Here is a 24,293-nt window from a genome sequence, read left to right as displayed (position 1 = left end):
AACTTTACAAACCTAAAAAAAATAAAAAAAAAAAAAAAAAAAAAAATAAAAAGGGGAAAAAGTATTATTAGTATGGAAACATTGTTTGAAAAAGGCATACTATATCATTCATGAGATCAAAGAGAAAAAGAATCCAGAAATCAGTTTGGGAGAACTCTGATTATGAACAGCAAAACACCTTCGTTCTTTAGAGCCTTCGTAAAGAAGAAATAAAATGCGCTGCATTGAACGATCACAGATTTTGCAGCGTGATGAATGTGCTACCTACAATACGAACACTAGTTTTACTAGACCGAGTGCTTCCGTTTAGTTTTTGCTTATGAGCATGCGTCGTTTTTTTGTCCGTCGGACTAGCATACAGACGAGCGGACTTCGGGGTCCGTCGTACTTACGACGTAAAGATTTGAAGCATGCTTCAAATCTAAAGTCCGTCGGATTTGAGGCTAAAAAAGTCCGTTGAAAGTCCGGAGAAGCCCACACACGATCGGATTACCAGCCACCTTTAGTCCGTCAGCGTCCGTTGGACTTTTGTAGACGAAAAGTCCGACCGTGTGTACGCGGCATTAGATGTACTAGCAGATTTAAATACACTAATGAATTGAAGCCAAATTCCAGCTAACATTTTATAAGCAGTTACAGCAGCAGTTTTTCTTCCTTTTGAAATAAAGTTTTTACATAAGTAAGTAAATAAAACCTGATCATTGTAAGCACCCCTGTCAGCCCTAAATGGTTTATCTCATCACTGTAACTGATACATCTGCAGGAGAGCTTGTACTGTTCAAAAAGAACAAACACTGGCTGGATCACCAGATGAAAATAGATGAAAGAAAGACTAAAAAATAAATTAAATGCAGCCGTGACATATAAGAATTGGTAAGCTACAATTAATTAATGCTTGCTTTTGGGTTTAACCCCTTCCCACCCACGCTATAGCCGAAAGATGGCTACAGCACAGGCATAATTTGCTGGGAGGGCATACATGAATGTCCTCTCGTGATCATGTGGCGCGCTCTGTGATTGCTGAGTCCTTTGGACTCGGCTGATCACAAATCAGGCTAAAAGACAAATCACTGTGATCAATGACAGCTGATCAGAGATGTCAACACAAGCCAGTTATCGGCCTTTCTTTACTCATGCTGACAGCATGCTGAGAGAAAAAGAGAGCTGATAAACGGTGTCCTGATTATCAGTGCAGTCCCAACAGTGCCCACCAGTGCTCCCAATCAGTGCCCACCAGTCTGCCAATCAGTGCTAATCCATTTTGCCAACCAGTGCCCAACAGTGTATCCAATCAGTGTCACCTATCAGTGCTGCCTATCAGTGCCCATTAGTTCAGCCTTATCAGTGCCCACCATTGCTGCCTCATCAGTGCAGCCTCATCAGCGAACATCAGTGAATTAGAAAAATTACCTGTTGGCAAGTTTTTTTAAACAAACTATGAATAACATTTTCTTCAAAATTTTCGGTCTTTTTTCGTTTAGCAAAAAAAAAAAACCCAGTGGTGATTAAATACCACCAAAAGAATAGTTGATAAGCTGCAACTCTATTGCATTTTTGGTTTCAATGCTGCTTTAAGTAGCTATGTGGCTACTGAGTGACAGCTATAAACAGAGGCACAATCCTTCATTTGTACTGATTAATACTAGGAATTGATTACACTGAGTCTTACTTGACATATAATATCGGTTTACTTTCCTTGAATAAGCAATATATACCACATCTCTCAAAACATAAAGCAAGCAGTAATTTTCAACACACAAGGAAGGATGTAAGCTTGAGAACAATATCTGGGAAACTGACTTTCTGAAGCTTTGTTCAACTTTACCCGGAAAAACAACACCACAGATCTGTAAGAGGGTTCCTATATCTGAAGGACACTGAGCGTCCATATCATTTGTTCTGGTGATTCACTCTGACTCACGTCAGACAGTTGTCTAGACACGGATCACAAGAAGAACTAGGTGTTTGTTTCAGTAATGAAATCTGATGCCGATAGAAAGGATGTTCCTACCAGCGATGTCATTGATGATAAGAACCGCACCACTTGCAGGTTATAAACACGAGACTATGGCGTTTAGAGTCACAGATTTTAACAGTAAATACTCTAAATGATTGCATTTATTTTGCTGTTATTTTCTAAATCTCCCCTTAGCAGTGTACATGAAATACTAAATGTTCTGTGACTAGTCAACTACTGTTTCAGAATTCTGTAAATTTCCAGAACTGAAATAGGACAGAATTTGTGAAGGAAGCTTTTACTTTGTGCACACCAGACTTCCTGTTTGCAGTATTATTAGAGGCTTAGGTCCCATTCACACTTCATACAGCAGGAACTCACGTTTCCGCCTGTGATTTTGTTTGGGCGATTTTCACGCGATTCCACATGTCACACCTAATAGGGCAGCCCATTCACTTCAATAGGCTGCCCTATGCACATTTGTCTCCCAAAAGAAGCTCCTGCTCCTTTTTGGGCAACAAGCTTCCCTTGATTTTTAGGCCCCATTCACATTTGGTGTAGCGGGAACTCGCCTTCCCGCTTGCGATTTTGTGTGGGCGATTTTCACACGATTCCGTGTGTCACACATAGGGCAGCCCAATCACTTGAATGAGTTGCCCTATGCGTGTTTGTCGCCCAAAAGAAGTTCTGCTCCTTTTTGGTCAAAAAGCTTCACACAAATGTCAGTCACATTTCACAACAATCGCGGCAAAATTGCACCACTATTATTCACTCTTAATGGCACCCAAACGCACGGTGCACATTTAGCACCGATTGTTAGTGATTTGGTGTCCAGGGTAGAATTGTGATTCCATATCACAAAGTGGGAATGGAGCCGGTAAACCAAAATTATAGATTTTTGAGTAAACATTTACTATCTTTCACCTTGAGTGGAAAAAAAAAAAAAAACACTGTTCCTAAGCAGCCTAGGCTAGACTAGGAGCACATGGTCCTTGGCTACTACTTAGGGTGTTTCTTGTCATTTGAGTCTGTAAACAGTGTATGTTTTCTTTCTTTTTAATCCAAAAAAGTTATTAGTTAATATTAATGCTAAAAAAAATCAAACTATGTTGTATATATTAAGCCAGAGGAATAGATAAGATAAGGACTCTGCACAGTAGGCGATACATACCATACACAGAAAGAAGGTATTACATAGACAACTTGGCACATTATCAAATTGCTAAAGTCAAATAAAATGAGAATTAGTGCAAAATAATATAGCAAAGGCCATGGTTACAGTATAGGCAGTGGAGAAACTAATAAAATCAAGTGTCCTGTGCCATCTCAAATATAGAGATATTTGGTACTTAGTAGTACCCTTATGCCCTGTACACACGACCGGTTTTGCCATCGGAATAAACTCTGAAGGTTTTTCAGACGGAGTTACGACGGAATTCCGCTCAAGCTGTCTTGCATACACACAGTCACACCAAATTCCGACCGTCCAGAACGCGGTGACGTACAACACATACGACGGGACTAGAAAACGGAAGTTCAATAGCCAGTAGCCAATAGCTTCCATCTCGTACTTGCTTCAGAGCATGCATCGTTTTTGGTGCGTCGGAACAGCATACAGACGAGCGGTCTTTCCGATAGTAATTTGTTCCGTTGGAAAAATATACAACATGTTCTCTATCTAAGTCCGTCTGAATTTTCGACGGAAAAAGTCCGATGGGGCATACACACGGTCGGAATATACGATGAAAAGCTCCCATCGGACTCTTTCTGTCGGAAAATCCGCTCGTGTGTACGTGGCATTAGGCTGGGTTCGCTGAATTTTCCACAGGATTAGCAGCTCATCGGCAATTGAACCTAACCTAAGACATACATTTAAGATAACAAATGAGTATATTGCACTGGAGCCTAAATATGGCAAACCTAAACGCAATGGTCTATTTTGTTTTGCTGGGTTCCTCCCTTCATAAGGTCCTCTGGCTCACTTGTCTCTTATGGGATTGCTGAAGAGAGCTTCAGCCTTTTGCCGAATGATCTTGAAGTGCTCAGCTCTAAGCACCTAGCGGGTTAGGGGGCTTCAGAATCTCAGTGACAGCGACCAAGCATGGTCGGGGTTTTTTACATCCCTAATGTCTCTATAAGGAAATCCTGTTGCTTCCTCTATACTATCATTTAAGGGGCTTGTAAAAAAAAACCTCACATTTAAAAAAACACGAAAAAAAAAGTGTTTTCTCCTTTCTCCTACATGGTTGTACATATAGAGTTAGTTCCCAGCAGATCTTCAGGAGCTATTTCAAAGATTCGGAGTACAAGTATTTACAGTACTGTCTTCATTACAGGGAGAGATTTGCTGGGTATCTTTTGTATAGCGACAGAGTTGCTTTAATGTTTTATTGTCCTGAATTCTCTCTCATCTAACACGTGTAGTTCCTCTTTAAACCTGAATCATTTTCAGATGTTTTAAGGCCTTATGCGCACAGGACGTTTTTGCAGCTGCTCCTAGGGGTGTGTGGCATTTTTATCTGTCTCTACACTTCCCTGCATGTTAGCCTATGTGTTCGTGCACACATAGGTGTTAAGAAACATTTAGTGGCAGAAGAAACAAAACACCCTCTGCCAGTGCTTCCAGGAGCAGCATAATTTGGGCAGAAAAAATGCTTGAAGCTTGTAAATGCAACTAAACGCATGTTAACGCTAGGTGCATGAGTGTTATTTCAGTTCAATGGCCAGAATAAATATATGAAATTAACGCCAAAGTGCTTGACGCTTGTAAAAGTGTTAAACACTTTTACAAGCGTTCAAAGTTTGTTTCTGCAAAAACGCTGCTAGCTTCTAGGAGAGTTAAAAAAAAGCGTCCTGTGTGCATGAGGCCTAATATTAAATGTAAACTTTCATAAATTACCCTTGTTTATAGATCTACTATACTGTACAATGCTGAATGCATCAAAGAATGCATCAAAGTGATACAAGATGTGTGGGAGGAAATGCTCGCAAATGTGTCTGACTTGTTATTTCACTTTAGATATTCAGATACACCACATTTGTTTTTATTACTGGTGCTGAAGATAAGATTGTATTAGTTGTCCTGTAAGATATGTATACCAAGTGCTAAAAACAGTATGTCATGTCCCGTTCAGATATTCCTGAATCATCTGAGTGCACAGTCATTTTAGATGATGACTGGCATAAAAACCCTTTCATGACTAAGCCTATTTCTGACATTTGGTGTTTACAAGTTAAAAATCCATATTTTTTACTCTCTATGGAGGGATCGGGGGTCTAAAAGATCCCTGATCCCTCCTTTGCACTTCAAAGTATTCAGATCGCCGTTTTCGGCGATTCTGAATACTGTATATTTTTTTCAAACTGGCGCCATTGGCAGCCAAGTAAACAGGAAGTGACGTTGTGACAATCAGGAGACTGTAACAAAGCCATTTCCGGCTTTGCACCAGTCTGTACCTAGCCGCCGGAAGAGGCGGACCGATGAGCGGGACTGCCGGTGGGACGGGAGCCCCGTTCAGAGCGGCGTGAGTCAGCGGGAGGGGTGACGTCCCCTCCCGCTCCTCCAGGATAACAGCCGAGCGGCTTTTAGCTGCATCGGTTGTTATCCCTGGAAAGCCGATCGCCCCCTCTACAAAACGGTACTGCGGGCATCATCCCGGTATAACCCCCAAAAGCCGAGATCGCACATCTGCGTACGCTCGGCGGGAAGGCGTTAAAGAGCAGGACTGTTATCTTTTATTGAGTCAAAAGAACTGTTTAATAGACATTTAGAGTCACACATAAGAAACATTTTGAAAAGACTGCCGTGATGTGAAATTTCGAAGAAACAGGATGAAAAATTTTTCTCGAATGAACACATTTCTAACTGTGTATGTGGTTTTCATTTGGTAAAGTCCTTTTACTCCTGAATTAAATATTAACCTCCCTGGCGGTATGATTATGTCAGATTTTTGCGTCTCAAAGTGGTACAATTATTTTGAATAGAAATTTGGCGTTTTATATTGTAGGCCTGTAATTCTTAGCAATAACACACCTAAATCTGTCCACCAAGAGTCTAGTAGATATCCCGGGTATGATGAAGTTTGAAACACAAAATCATAAATTATAATATAATAAATAAATATAAATAATTATAAAAAATTATATAATAATTAATTTCCCCACGATTCACTATCGCTCAATTCTGCAAGTGTTCTAATTTACTATTGCTGTTTTCTAGCTGGTCTAAAACCACTTTTGACGTAAAGGGACACTTTTTGGTTGCTATGGACAATCTCAAGTTTCCAGGCAGAAAGAACAGTATATATAATATAACACTGCATGCAGGGCATTGGACAAAGCACTGGGGACAAAAGGGGTGTGAAATAATTTCATACAGTAATGTAATCTGTAAGATTACAGTACACTGTATGTATTATGATTTTTCACTTTTTTAATTTGCCGCCAGTCTCCACCCCCATGCGTTGCGACGCTCGCAGGGAACGGAGCCCGGCACACAGAGGCATCGAGCCTGCGGATACAGCGGGGGGGACATCTCAGGATCCTGGGGACAAGGTAAGTATACCTTACCAGGATCCTGCAATGCAATCCCGAGTGTGGCTCGGGGTTACCGCTAATGGTGCTGAAATTTAACCCCGAGCCACAGTCGGGAAAACTGCCGGGGAAGTTAATAGCAAATGGAATATTAAAGCATGCCATTTTTTATGTTTTGTATAGAGAAGGGAAAGGCTAAAACCCCCGTTAAGAGGGTTAAATCCCAACTTCAGGGATTTTTGTTTTTAATTAAAATGTTCCACCAACCAATGTATAAAGTAAAAAAGCAGCTCAGGCTTCAGTACTCATCTTAACTCTGGAATTGTTTTTTTTTGTCCACAAGATATTCTCAGTCTTTCATGTTGATTGATACCTAGTGTTATTCAACTTATGAAAAACGAGGACTTCTTAGCTGAGTGCAGAACATCACCACAGCTAACATTATTCACAGGGAATTAATGCAGAGAGCAGTGCTGATGTCATCACTCAGCACCACTCTCTGCATCATCAAGGGACCAGCTTTGGCTGGAGAATAGGTGAAGAAGTATAAGAACCAGCGAGACACGCAAAGCCTAAAGGCTTCTGTAAAAGGTAGTTAGTGGATTGTGTCCAGAAGTTTTTTCTGCACACAACTGTACAATTTTGCAATAGTCACCAGGACAAATAGAGAGAATAGTTGACACAGACAGCAATAAGAGTGTAGAAGCACTGAAAATATTGGTCATATATAGGAATAAAGTATACAACTAGTTATGATTTCTATAAAGTACTAGTGCTGTAATAACATAACCAAGGGGAGACAAAGTAGAAAAACTACAGCTAAACTACCAGCAAAAGAATTCAGATGGGACTTTTGTTCAGGGAGCCAGAGGGCATTGGTTATTACTGAGTCAGGGCCTTAAATGGAGAAGGCCTTCTCTTATATTATTTATCTAAGATGCTACCTTTTCCATAGACATTGTCATTAAGGATCTGTGCCCATTCCACAGTGGAGTTCTTGATTTCCAGTGGTGAGAAAAAAAATCTCAAAATACCTTTTTTAATCTTGGAGAGGGACCCAGGTGTCATTGATAGGAGGGGCACTTTAGAAGAAGCAATAGCATCAGAAATGCACATTCTATTGTAAACAGAAAAAAAAATATTTCTCAAAAAGGGGTAAGCTGGTGTTATCCTTAACAGACATGCACATAGGTACCTTGTTCCTCAGGACAGGCATTTGACAGGTGGCTGGGAGACGACTCCTGTTTTCTACTTTGAAAGATGCATCACCATACTGCAACTGTGTGCATTAGAAGAGGTTACAGGGCATTTGCAGCTTGATTGAATAGGTCGCATGTGACAATGGTACTGCCTGCTAAACATGACCTGCAATATACTTTTTTGGCCCCCTACCACCCCATTCAGCCACCATATTTGGTTTAGGGGACGGTCAGAGGACAGAGGAAATGTGGATGTACCGCCTATATTTATCACCCCTTTCCTCCCCCGCAAGTGTGAACAAACCCTGAAGCAATGTGGTCCTAGCAGGAAATCATTTAGCATTTTTTCCTATTGCTCACAATGCAAGCCTTTGAGCCAGCTGACCCCTTATGTGTCTGATATAGTGAGGCTTAATAAAGGTTTAATAAAGGAGTTTAGAATCTTTACTTAATAATACATTTTAGCTGTGTTTACTTTGAATAGTAAATCAATACAAAAAGATGAAAAAATAAGGGTAAAACGCACTCCCGAACTCTGGAAAAAAACACTTCCAAAATGTTGGTATGATAAAAATCACATAACGGTAATTAACCTTCTACCAAAGAAAATGACAGATCAGTCATTTAAAGCCACCCATGGGAACACCAAAACAGTCATACTGCAAACTTATGCTTCTTGGCTGTCATAATGCTATTCTTTTAAATGTTACAACCCACAACTATCCTTCAAGCACTTGTAACCTGCACAAGACTGTATCCTCCACAACACTGTCTCCATTTGTTATACTTGTTTCCTTCTCGTTGCATGAAAAAATATGCATATAATGTCCTTCTCTTCTTAGTTGATACAGTTGTGGGATTCCACTATTATGTTGAGCACTTCTTTTATCAAAGAAGAAGATAGTACTTGTTTCCATCTCCCTATAACACCGTGGGGGAGATTTACTATAACTGGCAAACACAAAATCTGGTTCAGCTGTGCATAGTAACCAATCAGCTTCTAGGTTTTATTGTCAAAGCTTAATTGAGCAAGCTGACATTAGAAACTGGTTACTATGCACAGCTGCACCAGATTCTGTGTGCACTAGTTGTAATAAATCGACCCCACATCTCCTTAACCCAGTGGTTCTCAACTCCAGTCCTCGGGACCCACCAACAGGCCAGATTTTAAGTATTACCTTGGGGAGTTGCAGACTAGAATACTGCAATCACTGAGCAGCAAATTATATCACCTGTGATGTATTTCAGCTATCTTGCAAACCTGACCTGTTGGTGGGTCCTGAGGACTGGAGTTGAGAACCACTGCCTTAACCAGTTGTCTACTTTGGGCGTGTTGGACACGCCCAAAAAAAAGCTCCTCCACTGTACACAAGGCGTCACCTGTATGTCCAGGATACTGCCTGCATTTTCTCCTCTCCCCTACTCGCTCCCATGTACAGCCTGGTACAACCTGATGTCTGTAGAAAGAGGAGCTCCTGATCCTATGATCGGTAGCCAATCAGATGTCTTCCGCATTGAATGATCACTGTGACAATCAATCACAGTGATCATTCTATGTAAACGATGACAGAAGTAACACAGTAGCTGTCTGTTCCCTGACAGACAGCGATCTGTGTGTGGAAGAGGTGCAGCTGTTTATTGTGTGCACAAAGCATCAGTTAACCCTCAATTAACCATTACATTCCCCTATTTAACCTTTATTTTATTAATTAGCACATTTATAGCAAGCACAGAGGTAGGACGTCTCTTGTAGTTGGTTACCAGGTTTACACACATCTCAGCAGGGATTTTGGTCCACTCTTCTTTACATATCTTCTCTGAATCGTTAAGGATTCTTGGCTGTCCCTTGGCAACTCAGAGTTTCAGCTCCCTCCATAAAATTTCTAAAGGATTAAGGTCTGGAGACTGACTAGGCCACTCCATGACCTTAATGTGCTTATTCTTGAGCCACTCCATTGTTGCCTTGGTGGTATGTTTTGGGTCATTGTCATGCTGGAAGAGGGAAGGTTCTCATCCAAGATTTTACAATACATGGCCTCATCCATTGGCCTGTCAATGCGTCAAAGTCGGCCTGTTTCTTAGCAGAGAAATAGCCCCAAAGCATAATATTTCCACCTCCGTGCTTGACTGTAGGGATGGTGTTCTTAGGGTCATAGTCAGCATTTTTTCTTTCTCCAAACATGGCAAGTCAAGTTAATCAAAATAGCTAAATTTTGGTCTCATCTGACCACAGCACTTTCTCCCAATCCTTCTCTGAATCATTTAGATGTTCATTGACAGACTTCAGATGGGCCTTTACATGTGCCTTCTTAAGGGTGGGGGATCTTGTGGGCACTACAGGATTTCAATCCATGGCGGTTTATTGTGTTACCAATGGTTTGTTTGGTGACTGTGGTCCCGACTGCCTTGAGATCATTCACAAGCTCCTGTAGTTCTGGGCTGATCCCTCACTTTTCTCATGATCATCCTTACCCCATGAGGCGAAAACTTTCATGGAGCTTTAGACCGAGGGCGATTGATGGTTATTTTATATTTCTTCCATTTGCGAATAATCGCTCCAACAGTTGTCTCCTTCTCACCAAGTTTCTTTCTGATGGTCTTGTAGCCAATTTCAGCTTTGTCCAGGTCTACAATCTTGTCCCTGATGTCCTTTATCAGCTCTTTGGTCTTGACCATGATGGTGAGGTTTGAATGGAAGAAAAATTCTGTGGACAGGTGTCTTTTATACACATAACGAGTTGTCGTTAGGAGCACCTTCCTAAATTGACAGGACTAATCTGTATACCAAGTGCACTCAGCTTCTATTGTCGACCATGGTGAGGCCTGTTCTGATTGGAACCTGTCCTGTTAAACTGCTTTATGGTCTTGGCCACCATGCTGCAGCTCAGTTTCAGGGTCCTGGCAATCTTCTTATAACCTAGGCCATCTTTATGTAGAGCAACAGTTCTCAGATCCTCAGAGAGTTCTTTGCCATGAGGTGCCATGTTGAACTACCAGTGACCAGTATGAGAGAGTGAGATCGATAACACCAAATTTAACATACCTGCTCCCCATTCACACCTGAGACCTTGTAACACTAATGAGTCACATGACACAGAGGGAGGGAAAATGGCTAATTGGGCCCAATTTGGACATTTTCATTTAGCTGTGTGCTCACTTTTGTTGCCAGCAGTTTAGACATTAATGGCTGTGTGTTGAGTCATTTTGAGGGGACTGCAAATTTACACTGTTATATAAGCTGTACACTCACTACTTTACATTGTAGCAAAGTGTCATTTCTTCAGTGTTGTCACATGAAAAGATATAATGAAATATTTACAAAAATGTGAGGGGTGTACTCACTTTTGTGAGATACTGTATGTATCAATCGTGTATCATAAGCAATTACAAAATTATATTCTCATGAATAGACATATAGCAGAAATGTGAAGCTATGGTCTGGTCCATAGGGGGTAAACATGTGTGAGAGCTGAAGTGGTTAACGCTTTAAATACTAAGCCCATTGATTCTCATCAACATATCCACACACTCAGGCTTGTATGGGAGTATAACAAATTAGTACATTGTAGTTAAATATAGACAACATTCTTAATTGGAATGTCCCTTTTAATTCTGGCAATATCTTCTAATTCCCTACAAAGATATAACTCGCATATTATCTCCCATAAATATCATGCAATAATTCACTGCAGGGTGGCTTTGCGGAATTGATCTAGTGAATAAACCACCTCTGTATTCCTCCAGCTAACTTATTAGAACCTCCCATGCATCATTTTCAGCATAACAGATGTTAAACAACTATTACAAAATTATTTGGCCTCTTTTAACAATGTTCCAATGCAGTCCACTAAACAGGCTTTTCATTTCAAACATAGTATGATCATGCTCCTTAATTCATGCATTATTGGAAGCACTCTGAGGTTATACACACTGTTATCATGATCGTGTTTAAACAATGTTCCTGCAATAAGGTAATCTATGAACAGGCTCCTAATTCCAAGCATAATGTGCTCTGCTCATACTCCATAATTACACTTTTTATATTATTGAAAGCATACCAGGATTACGCACAGTTATCATGGTAGTCAATCCAGATCACATTCCAAGTGGCATACAGATTGCCGCATTATACTGCCATCTCCTCCTGGCACTGCGAGAGGGAGGGTAGCTTCTCATTACTATTATTGGATACCTATCCTCTTTCACTTCCTACAGCCTCAATAAATTAGCTAGCCTATAAAACCTTCAAGGTTTTTAATTACAGTTTTAATTTCCAAGGCCTAAAGGAACATACCCAATTTTAATTCTTGATTAAGTCACTTTAGATGAAGAGTTGATCAGAGCACTTTCCTTCTGCAATAATACTCAATCAAAATTTCCTCTTATCAAGCTTATTTAGATTGAAAATTCCCTTAACTTTTAACCCTTTTAAGGATTCCAGACCCTCAAACTTGTCTTTTTTTCCCCTGTATATCTTAAACCAAAGGGGCATGCTAGTTAGTAGACTACCCAAGAAGTTGAACAATTTATAAAGATATCAGTTATATATTGTTTGGAATTATTTCAATTTGAAAATTCATTCCCTACCTTCACATACCTACATATCAGGTAGCCCCACATTTAAACATGCCCCTAAGACTGCATTTATTCTTCCTTTTTCTGATATTATTTATTTTTTCCCTGCAATATCATGCAAATTCAATGTTCTCTTAGTGGTAAGGGCTGCATAGGGTCCTACAGTCTCTTTTATCCATGGATCCAGCAACAAAACATGTCAGTGTTTTTTTTTATTATTATTATTTCTTTGATGATATTCCATTGAGCATTAAACAGTGTCACTATTCTAAAATTTTCCCCGATACTTGCCTGTTTATTCCTGTTTATTCCTATTCCTTTCTTTTTGAATCTTTCTGAAAGATTCTTTCAGATGCTTCCAAATAGCCTTGCTTCTTGAAAAGTGTCTCTGCAATCGTGACTGGCCAATCATTACTGCCAATCATCCCTTCCAATGGTTTTCAAAAAGGTCATTGAAAGCTATTTTTTCCCCCTCTCTTTAAATTTTCATGTCTAAAAACTGGATACAATTTCGACTACAAATACAAGTGAAAAGAATATTATTACTATTTATTTTTAACTCTTTCAACAAACTCAACTTCAGTACCTCCCCCCTCCATGCCAACAGCACCTTATACAGCTCCACATATCTCATCCAGACAGTGGAATGTGCACCATTTTTATCTGATAAAAAGACATACGCTCCTCTTACCAATCTAAGTGGATACATGCATTTGCTGGTGCACATGCCGCCTCTGTAGCCATGCCCTGTTTTTGATCGTAATGCTTCTATCAAATTAAACAAGTGATTATTCAAAACAAATGTGATAAAATGCACTAAACACACATTTTTTCTTCATATCCCTATACACTCTATCCAACATATTTTTGCAAGCTTCCAATCCTACCTCATGTGTGATGGAGGTATACAACCTTCCACATCCAGTCCCACTAGTATGAAATTTTCCTTAGTCTCTGTTTGCTGTAATTTCTCCATAACCTTTTTTTTTCTTGCGCATAGGATCACAGTCCCCTTAGCACTGGCTGTAATTTTTCATCAAAACATTTTCACACTTTTTCCAATGGACCTTGCACCCTGGACACAATCGGAAGTCCCAGAGGCTTGTTTGGTTTTTTATGAATCTCTGGAATTCGCTTGGCATGGTATATTCCCTAACCAACATATTCTTCAGCTCTCTCGCTCTCTCTCGCTCTCTCTCGCTCTCTCTCTCGCTCTCTCTCGCTCTCTCTCGCTCTCTCTCGCTCTCTCTCGCTCTCTCTCGCTCTCTCTCGCTCTCTCTCTCACTCTCTCTCTCTCTCTTTCGCTTCCCTTCAACCATTTATTCAATTCCCATACCAATCTGGGGAAAGGCTTTCCTACAAATCTACCATAGTTATTCTGATCCCCTAGTAGTCATAACACCTCTTTTTTTTTTTTTCTGGTCTTCGTGCATCAATAACACATTAACTTCTTTATCACTTGATCTTATTACCACATCCTCTATCCGTTTTAATTTATTCAATGCTCTACTTTCTTCTGGTTTCAAATTATCAGAACTGCATGAGGACCAATCCAACTCTCCCAAATCCCCCCAGTTTCATAAAAAAGAGCCACATTTCTATTAGAGAAGAGAAGTGATAACATCAAAAATCTCAATTCTGTGTAACTATAAACACCTCTCATTTCAGCTTCCATTTCTTAATTTCCCCACTCCAACTGATTTAAATCTATATAATCAATATCAAAATATTCCCCATTATAACCCATACCCATATCTCCACCTCCCTCCTCCTTTCCTCTTTTAGTCATTTACCACTTTTTCAATTACATTCACCTCAAAAACAGTCATAGCTTTATACACTGTAAATTCTTCATAATAGAGAAAAGGATTGGCGGGACTTTGCATGAAGCACACGGGAGCAGCAAAAAATTAATTGAATAAAATTGCTTTTAATTGGTTCAAATTATCATAAATTTTCATATCAAAACATTTAATGCATAACAACCACCGATGTGTATACATTTATGAAATATTCTGTATGGTCGTTCCTTTTCATTTTAATTTGTTCTTTATTCCAACCTCATTTTTGTAGTATTTTCATTGATATAATTTGTATAGTTATTCTCATCCAAATAATCATGTCTCATTAATTTCATTTATTCTATAATCTATACTAACTCCTTGTTGGAATGTTTATTCATGTGCAATATTTGGTTCTAATGAATTGTAATAAAATATACAGATATTTATATATAGCAAAATGCATTAAATGTTTTGATATGAAAATTTATGATAATTTGAACCAATTAAAAGCAATTTTATTCAATTAATTTTTTGCTGCTCCCGTGTGCTTCATGCAAAGTCCTGCCAATCCTTTTCTCTATTATGTACAATCGCCCGGGATGGAGGAGGAGACTTGAACAGCCCCGTCTAACCTCATTTAAAGTCCCAACTTTTTCGTTTTATTTTGAGGTACAGACTGCAGGAACCTATAGGAGCCATTCAACCCTAATTTTGCTCTAGTAATTTTAGTAAGATGTATTAAAGCCACACTCTCTGTATACCAGTGATTTAATGATTACAGAACTGCATTAATTTGCGTTTTACATCTGCCTGGAATTATGCCTAATGATATCATTATGCTTTCATTCAGTTTTGTTCCTACAGGGGATATGCATATAAAATCACCAACAACAGTCTGATCGATCCCAAAAATGTTAGAGGAAGTAAAATTTTATTTTAGGCCCAGCACACCGTAGTAAGCTTATCTTTGGATACTGGAGCATGCAGGCCATAGCATACTGTATGTATGCCATGGCTGTGTTCATCTTGGGAGCATAGTTAAAATGACTCCTACACAACTGATGTGCCAGGGCATGCAGTGATTGTGTATAAATACAGTATAATACCACCTGTACAGAAGCAGAGACAATTTTTGTTGGCCTCTGTGCTATATGTGATGTCAAAAACCACATTTCATGTAAAATCTCTTGTGTTTTTGTTGTCTTGTACAGGTGGTGGTAAGGGAGCTCCTGGCACAGTATACAAGACAGTATGAAGAAAGTCCAGTCTTTGGCCTCCTCAGAAATTGGACCAGCTCTGTTGGTGACCGGCTAAGAACAAGGTAGGGATTGTAAATATTATAATATAACACACTTCCCGATCTTCTTAAAATATATGAACACAACAAACCACCAGAACAGTTAGGTGGATTAGCAAATGTTGACAAGTATTGATATTCTATATAATATTATTACTATTTTTATAGTACCCTTTATCTCTCATGGCACTGTTCAAACTTAGAGGTCCTTTAGAGAGTGGGTACAGCAAGGGGCTGATTTATTAAAGAGACACTGTCACTTTGCCTATTCAGGGTCTATGTAAGTGCAGCATACTTTTGACATCAGTTTAGATGCTTCTGAGAACATTCCGAATTTGTTGCAGGCGTAGTGTTCCTGCTTCCCCTTTTTTTGCACTTCTATATAGTAGACTTGAATAGGGATTGAAGCAGTTCTTAAGTGAACAAAAGGCCCTAAAGCTCATCTCATGACCCACTATTACCTATCCAGTGATCACCCTGCTCTTCCCTCAATGACAGGGAGCAAAATACCCATTGCTTTTAGGCATGGGGGAGCACATGGCCCCTCTGATAAGGTAGTACTTGAACCTAGCGATTGATAGTGAGTTAACTGTATGTACTCTGTAGCTTGTGCACTAGCACATGATGGAAGGGGTAACATCACTGTCCCCTAAGGCTCTGAAACCAGGTATTTTAGTGGTGACTACAACAGAGGAAGTAGCGATGGGGAATCCAGAGTGACAGTATGTCTTTAACTTGAAGAGATTGAAAACAAAAGTGTAAGCGTTGTTAGCAGCAACTAATGAGGTTTCACCTTTTGTTTTATGTAAGAAAAATTAACAAGAATTCTGATAGGTTTGATTCTGGCAACATTTCTACTTTCTTTCTCGTGGGATTTTCTCCAGTTTTAAAGATTTACGTACAGAGTGCAGGCTTCAGAAAGTATGTTATGTACAGAGTGCAAAGTTCAGGAGTGCGTTATATACAGAGTGCAAAGTTCAGGAGTGTGTTGCGTACAGAGTGCAGCAGTATAGATGCTCCACCTGCACCTTGGAGCTCTTTCTGCAGCCAGCACTAGAGCAAGAGCATTGCAGAGTGCTGCGGGGAGACAGAGGAGGGGAGGGAGGGCAGTGAATATTCTGTGGAGCCGCCAAGACAGGCGCGGTGTCAATTGTAGACACAGAAGCAAAGTTTCTCTGTTTACAACTGACAGTAGTGAGTGACAAGCACAGGGCCAGTGCCTAAGGTGATGGACTCTCTTGCAACTTTTTGGATGAAACAATATAAATAACAAAGTGGTATTTCGCCACATTCTGGCTTAAAAAAAGCCGTGTCTTCATATGCACAAGCCTACAATCCACAGCATAATATCTTTATTGAAATTTTAGAGCCATATCTCCTCTACAATTTAAAATACAGTTATTAAAAAGGGGATTCCTTTTCTTTAACAACTAAACTCTTTTACACAGAACAATAAAAATGGAATCTGGTTATTTATTTTGTACAATTTTATTGAAATTGTCTCTGAAGGATGCTGGCTATTGGGATAGGCACAGGTGTCAGGAACAACACAAAGGAAATACTGATGCATGTTGAAACAGGTTCAGTATAAGATATGAACTAGAAGACTAGATATACCGCGCTGTCAAAAAAATATAAAGCGGCCAGCACAACAGTATAAAAATGAAACAATCAAAAAAGTGAAAAAATGTGCAGCGCTAACAAATAATATCAATGATATAAGGGTACAGTAATCAAAATATCAAACATGTGAAATGTGATCTAATAACAAAAATGATGACGTGAGAAAAAACTTGATAAAAAAAATTTAAAAATATATATTGACAAATACTCAAAAAATAGTGTCCATTTGTGATAATGGAGGACCACAGAGGGTCATGGTAAGTCTCAAGAATATGTGATCCAATCTAAATGAGTGACAGTCACTGTCACTACCCATTTGTTATAGTCGCTGCTGAAAAGCCACGTATATTCCTGGATTCTTCCAAAATCCACAATTCTTGTTGGTACAGATCTGGGCCTCCTTGAGATGTTTGCATCTATCCTGCTGAATCCATCATTTGGAATGCCCACCTGGAGGTTGCAGCACATGCAAGGAATAGGTGCCTCTTGGTTACCCCTAAAAGCTTGATTGGCTTGTCAGGTGTAGGCTTGCACAAGTCCAATCTTTCCGGTAAGAGACTGGTATTTCTGGTGGTGGATTCTCCTTGTCACTCATCACTCACTTTGTTATTTAAGATTACAGTGACTGTCACTCATTTGGATTGCATCACATATTCTTCGGACTTACCACGACCCTCTGTGGTCCTCCATTATCACAAATGGACACTATTTTTTGAGTATATATATATATATATATATATATATATATATATATATATATATATATATATATATATATATATATATATTATTTATTTATTTTTTTTATCAAGTTTATTTCTCACTTCATCATTTTTGTTATTAGATCACATTTCACATGTTTGCTATTTTGATTACCCTCATATCATTGATATTATTTGTTAGCGCTGTACATTTTTTCACTTTTTTGATAGGTTCAGTATAAGAGCTTTGCCTTCTCTGCCATTTTTTTTTTTTGGCTAAATTTTTTGAGTTTGTTTCACACAATGTGATGTTAACATGTGCGCATATGTGTGTATATATATCATGTATGAAATTCTTGTTTCTGCTAAACTACCCATAACGCATCTTCTACACTTACAATGGCTAAGACCTTATTAGTGCAGGCAATTTTCCTATTTAAAAATACTCAGTTGTGTTCTGGGGTAACACTGGGCATTGTGCAAGTACAATTGGGTCTCCTTTTAGGGTCAGTTTGAGGTCTTCATGCAGCACATGGTGGATACAGTATGTTATATTATACAATTACCATATAAAAGGGATGATACATGAGAATGCACTTTCAACACAAGTATCTACATAAGAAATGATGCTTATAGATCACCTGTTAAACTGGGTAATAATTAAAATATCTATAATTTTATGAAATAGTTCCATCGCTGCTGATCCCCTCATGAAGCATCCCCTACCAAACACTGCTCTTGTTTATCTAATTATTTAGAAGGTCTATCCATTCTAATGTATCCATTTGGATATAATAGCAGCTACAGTAGCCAATGTACCTGTAGATGTAAGACCTTGCTGTTGATAAAATAAGAGCTTATTCTGCATTTGAATGGAATAGGGGTGTCACACAAGAACCTATACTCAAATAAGCCTAAATAAATTGTTTAGTGAATAGTACTGGCTTCTGTACAACTAACAAAAATAGCCATAATTTTGCTTGACATGTACAGACATTTCCTTAGCACTGAAAAGAGGAAATTACCAACATAATATACCTGAAAGTACCATTATGATTCATAGTCATGAGACTGAAAGTAAGAAAATGAACAGTCACACTATAAAGAGATACAAATTAAGTTATTCAGCTATAACTGAAACCACAGAAAAGGCTAATAGATGACATAAAATAACATACTTATTTGTGGACATACTTGTAATTGACATTAAGCATGGACCTCTGAATATCCTGAATACAACATTTATATCCTGAGAATATTCAGAAATATACATAACTTTACAGAATCATTACATTTTTAATTGCAAGCCGCAATTAGCAGTGAAATCTGAAAGTTTGTAACAATGTAATCATTTTCCATAGAATCATTACTGAATTTAGAAAGGTTAACTGAAAGTATTGGAGAATATGCCAAGAGTAAGATAACACTTTTCCCAAAAAAAAAAAAAAAAAAAGGACTTACGAAAGAATTGTTCCTGAACCAGGGCAGAAGCTTTTTAGATTGTACAAATAGTGGAATTCGCTAAACATAGTAGGTGCAATCACAAGGGTTATTGATAAGTTACTGACTTTCTGCAAAGCATTAGTGAGCACTTAGGTTTAATTCACATGGGCACTGGATGTAGAAGAGTGCCTGTCTTTCATGTTGTACGGAGCTGCATTCTACCAGTGGTTCAACCTTCCGCCCACAGGTAGGCACAGTGGGGGGGACTAAGTGTCATTAATAGGCAGCTGCCTAAACATCACATGTAGCAATTGGGCCACACCACTCACCAATCACCCCCATATGTACTAAGCCATTTACTGAACAACCTCAACAATTCAGGTTTGCGCGTCAGTGGGCTGAAACATAGAGGCTCCCTGTTTACTACCTGTGGGACTCTAACCTGAAGTCTGAATTCCATACAGCTAAATATGTAGCTAAAACGCACGCAGTATATAAGAACAGTTGTACCTGCCATATGTATTTTTGTCCTTTCATTACTGGGTTTTACACAGTCCTGCCACGCAGTAAAGCCAGGTGGGAGACCTGACTTTCCAACTTGATTTGTCCTTCCAGCTTGTGGTATAACAGTTAGGCCCCTTTCACACTGGGGCGGTGGGTGCATTGCGGTAAAGTGCCTCTATTTTTAGCGGTGCTTTACCGTCAATTTCACGGCGTTATTTGACCGATAGCGGGGTGCTTTTACCCCCGCTAGCGGCCGAGAAAGGGTTAAAACCAGCAGAGAAAGGGTTAAAACCACCCTCAAAGGGTTGCTGCAGCAGCGCTTTGCCGGCGGTATAGCAGTGCTGCCCATTGTGTATACACCGCTCCTTCACCGCTCTAAAGATGCGGCTAGCAGGACTTTTTTTAGCGTTCTACCAGCGCACCGCTCCAGTGTGAAAGCCCTCAGGCTTTCACATTGGAGAGACAGGAGCGGCTCTTTCAGGGCGCTTTGCAGGTGCTATTTTTAGCGCTGTAGCACCTGCAAAGTGCCCCAGTGTGAAAGGGGTCTTATGGAGAAGCCACAGGTTAGGGACCTCCTCACTCTATTACTCTGCTTTCGCCTCCTGTCAGCCCAATCAGTTGGCTCCTTCTCTCTCTCTGTCTGAGCTCTGCTATAGAGGGGATTGCAGGGGGCTGATACCAAGTCAAATTTGGGTAATTGCGCTGTTCACAGCCCCTAGGTTTACACTAAAGTGCAGTGCAGGAAACCTGCAATCCGTGCGCATTTCCCACACCACATTCAAATCATACCTTGTGATCTGCAGCGGGTATCAGTGCAATCTTAATAACACCCCAAACGCAGGTCGCAAACAAAGTGTGTTTGCCTGCACCAGATCGCACCACGTGATCCAGTTGCAGTGCAATTTCAAAATTGGTGCATGCACGACTTGAAAATGTGAAATGCAGTTTGATTAGAGTCCATTCAAAATAAATAGTCTTAAATCATACTGCACTGAATCGCATGTGAATTACACAGGAATGTGGTGCAGTTCATGTGCGGTTCATAGTGTGAACCGAGGCTAAATACACTTAAGGATTTTTATTGAACACATACCTGTGTCATTTGGTGTTTTATGTGCTTGGAGTTCAGATTTAAAACTGCAATACCTAGCAAAATGTCATTGAATATGAAATGCTGTAATGAGCAGACATGGAAGACTGTTGTGCAAATAAAGTGAAATTTCATTAAATATTCTCAGAAACAGAGGAGCAAATATCACTGCCTCACCGCAAAGCACACAGTAAATAGCATGGTTCATTTCAGTTTACTACTTTGTTTTTTTATATATATATATTTAACCACTGGATACTTTATTTTTATTTTTTTAAAGCTTTAGCTTTAAACCATATTAAGGCATGGATCTTGTGTTTTTATAGAATTTGATTGACATAGTTTGTCTACAACTGGGATTTGTCAAAAATTTAGTATTCATGTACCGTGTCTTCCGACTTAGAAGCAAGTCAAATATAGCATAATTTTGTATTGCTTTTTTTTGTTTGTTTTTTCTTAGAAGTGAAACAAACCTGCTCTGCACTATTACAACTGGGATGAGTTGCGACATAACTTGTGTTGACATGCATGCTGATAACTGTGTACCTAGCCTGAAAAAAATTGTAGGCTGCCCTCACACTTCTGCATTCCATTGCATTACCACTTGCACATTATCATGCCTTGTTATCATGCACCCAAAAATGCACTTGACCCTTTTTTTTTTTCAATTTAGCATACTACAACATGCAGAATGTGCATTTGGATGTGCTGCATTGTAGGTGCATTGTCCACTACTTTATATAGTATTGGGGTGCCATTCACAATTAATAGCACTGCAATGACTACACTTAAGCTGGCCAAATGAATAAAACAGAATTAATTACCCCATCAACACATTCAAGTTGGATGGGGGAATCTTCCCCATTGCACTATTGTATTCTGACAGTGGGGGTACTCCCCCGCTATCAGAATACGCATATCAGTACTGCAGCCTATTGCCTGCAGGACTGATCAAGCAACTTTTATCCGTTAGGGCGGTTGAACAGAAGTCGATCAATAGATCAACTTCTGTAAACGACAGTGTCCACACATGGATTGAAATTTGGCTGTTACCTGCTGAATTGCGATCCATGTATGACTAGCTTTAGATGCATGTGTTAATTCAGGTTGCAGTAATGTGCATTAAAATGCATTGTGATGCATTCTGAATGGGGTCTCAGGGACTAAAATATAGTGTAATGGTAAATAGAAGAAGCAATAAGGCCCCTTCACATACTGTATGTGCAGTACATGTTGCAGTATATTACCACATATGCATTAGGCCTCATGCATGTGTTTAGGGAAAGACTACAAATTACTGGGGGAGACTGTAAACTTCTGTGGATCCCCATACAAAGCAATGATAGTCTGACACTGCCTGCAGCCATTTGTATGTTAGGATATGCAGCGATTACCTATGAATGATTGGCCCTGGGCCCAATCAGCCATATGTAATCATCCATAGGCAAAATCCTGTTTTACCAGCCGCCATTTATAAACGGCATTGATAGACAGGTAGTTAAAGAGATGGAGGTCTAGACATCAGCTGACTATTGTGAAAGTGGCTCTGACAGAGGAAGCAGCAGTGGGGGATCACTGGGAAAGTTAGCCACTGTGATTTCTCCCAGAATAGGCAACGTGGCAATGTCCCTATACCATGCATTGCATTATAGCAGCCCATTCATTTTGCATTAATTATATTTTGTGTGTATTTTTATAGAAAATTTTGATAAACATTTGTCCATCTGTTACAGGATGTACAAAATCAGTAGTACCATCTTGGTGCTTTCAAAAAATGTATGGTGTGGGGGGGTGTTTCACAAACATTCAAAGCTGTAGGGCCCCGTTCACACTTGGGCATAGCAGAAACGTGGGCAGAAACAAGTTTTTCTGCACAAAAATGTTAAAAACATGCTAAAACGCACAATGTGCTTGCAGTTCCTTTATTTACAAACATGCGAAAAATGAGCAAAAACATATATTACAAAACATGCTTGCCACATGTGCAAAATTTGGTACATGAGCTTCTTTAGCATTTTTGGAGCAAAGCCCATGAAAATGAATGGTGCCACTCCAAAAACACGCAAAAAAGCCCTCAAATTGCAACATAGTAGCGTCACATGTGTGAACAGGGGGCTAAGTGAGAAACATATGGTCCCCAATCCTACAATTGATAAGTTGCGCCCAAACACTACGGATTCAGAACTGACTAGGTGTCCGCTGGAAACATCCTGAGGTGTGAGCCTATACGTGCCACTTTTCCACTCATAGGACCATGTCTCAGATAGATCTGATGTATGCTAGTCCTTTAGTTCTCGCTCGGGTTCAGGATATCTCCCTACTTCCAAGAGGAATATCTGATTATGCCCCTGTGTTGCTTTGTCTACATATGTCTACAGTACCATTGGCGAGGCTTTAGAGTTACCCTGTTATTTGTTTACTGATCCTGACAATGACACACCCATGGGCAAAGCTGTCGATCAGTACTTTGATGACACCCTATTGTACCTCGGGGACCCCAACCCTTCTCTTCACTCTGCTTTAGTGCTTATTGATATATTCGGCTCTTTTTCCAGTTCTTGGGTTAATTGGAGTAAGTCCCTGTTGTTCGCTCTTACCCCTTCCTCTTAAAGTTGTGACGAAATTCATTCACCATCTCTAATGGGACTAGAAAGGGTTGCTCTTTGTCCCCATCCTTTTTCAACCTAATGAAGGCACCTGGGATTTTTTCATCCAACCCTTACATAGACCACGGGGGGATTTTGCTCTTCTATTGTGCCCTACAAGATAAACGTATCTTTAGCAAATCTAGTCCCATGCTAAAGTGGGAGTCGGACCTTGGCACCTCCTTGAATCCAGCATTGTGGTGTGCTGCCTTTAGCTTAATAGCTAAAGCCTCCCATTGTACTAGCCACCATGAAGTGACAATCAAAATTACCAACAGGTGGTACTATACACCCATATGCTCCAATGGGACAATCCTAACCTCTCCCATCTCGAAATTATCCTGAATCCTGTCCTATGGGCCAGATACAGAATTAGGTTACTTGAACACATTTTTCCACAAGGAACTTTACTACCCTGTATTGCGCTTTGGGCTACTTATCAATTACCCAACCATATGTTTTTTCAGTTTTTGCAACTCCGTCACACAACTACTGCCTAGTTCCCTAGACCTACCTCTGTGAAATCTGACCTGTTGGAGGCAAAGTTGCCCTGTGAGGATCTCTCCAAGCTGTTATCAGTGCTATATTCTCAACTGTCACCCTTAACCCTACCAAAGATGACTACCCTTTATCACAAATGGCAGGCGGACATTTTTACGCTGATAGAAGATGTCTGGGAAGACTGTGTTCTTTAATTTTTGAGAACTATCATTTCTTCTAGGGACCCGTTTCTTAAATTAAAATTCCTCAACCGGGTTTATTATACCCTCAACAACATTTATCTGTTATCTATCCAGGAACCTTGGATATTTGCTTTAGCTTTGCATTGCATACAGGTACTTACTTTTATGTTTTTTGGCTATTACCCAAGTTACAGAGTTATTGGAGGGGTGTGATGGACACTGTCAATACAGTGGGTAATCTTTCTCTTCTGTTGGATCC

General features: G+C 39.6%; 1 protein-coding gene across 2 annotated transcripts in view; it reads left to right on the top strand.

Moving 5' to 3' along the window:
- Positions 1 to 24,293, top strand: part of ACOXL (acyl-CoA oxidase like) — a 513,410-nt gene that overhangs the window by 330,344 nt on the left and 158,773 nt on the right. For both annotated transcript variants that reach the window (XM_073628050.1, XM_073628051.1), the window contains exon 14: positions 15,260 to 15,369. In XM_073628050.1, the coding sequence (XP_073484151.1) occupies positions 15,260 to 15,369 (110 nt within the window). The remainder of the gene's footprint in view (positions 1 to 15,259; positions 15,370 to 24,293) is intronic.

Source organism: Aquarana catesbeiana, linkage group LG04 (genome assembly GCF_042186555.1).
Source record: "Aquarana catesbeiana isolate 2022-GZ linkage group LG04, ASM4218655v1, whole genome shotgun sequence".
NCBI classification, from domain to species: domain Eukaryota; kingdom Metazoa; phylum Chordata; class Amphibia; order Anura; family Ranidae; genus Aquarana; species Aquarana catesbeiana.
Note: the sequence above shows the minus strand (reverse complement) of the source record. Positions and strands in the feature narration are given on the sequence as shown.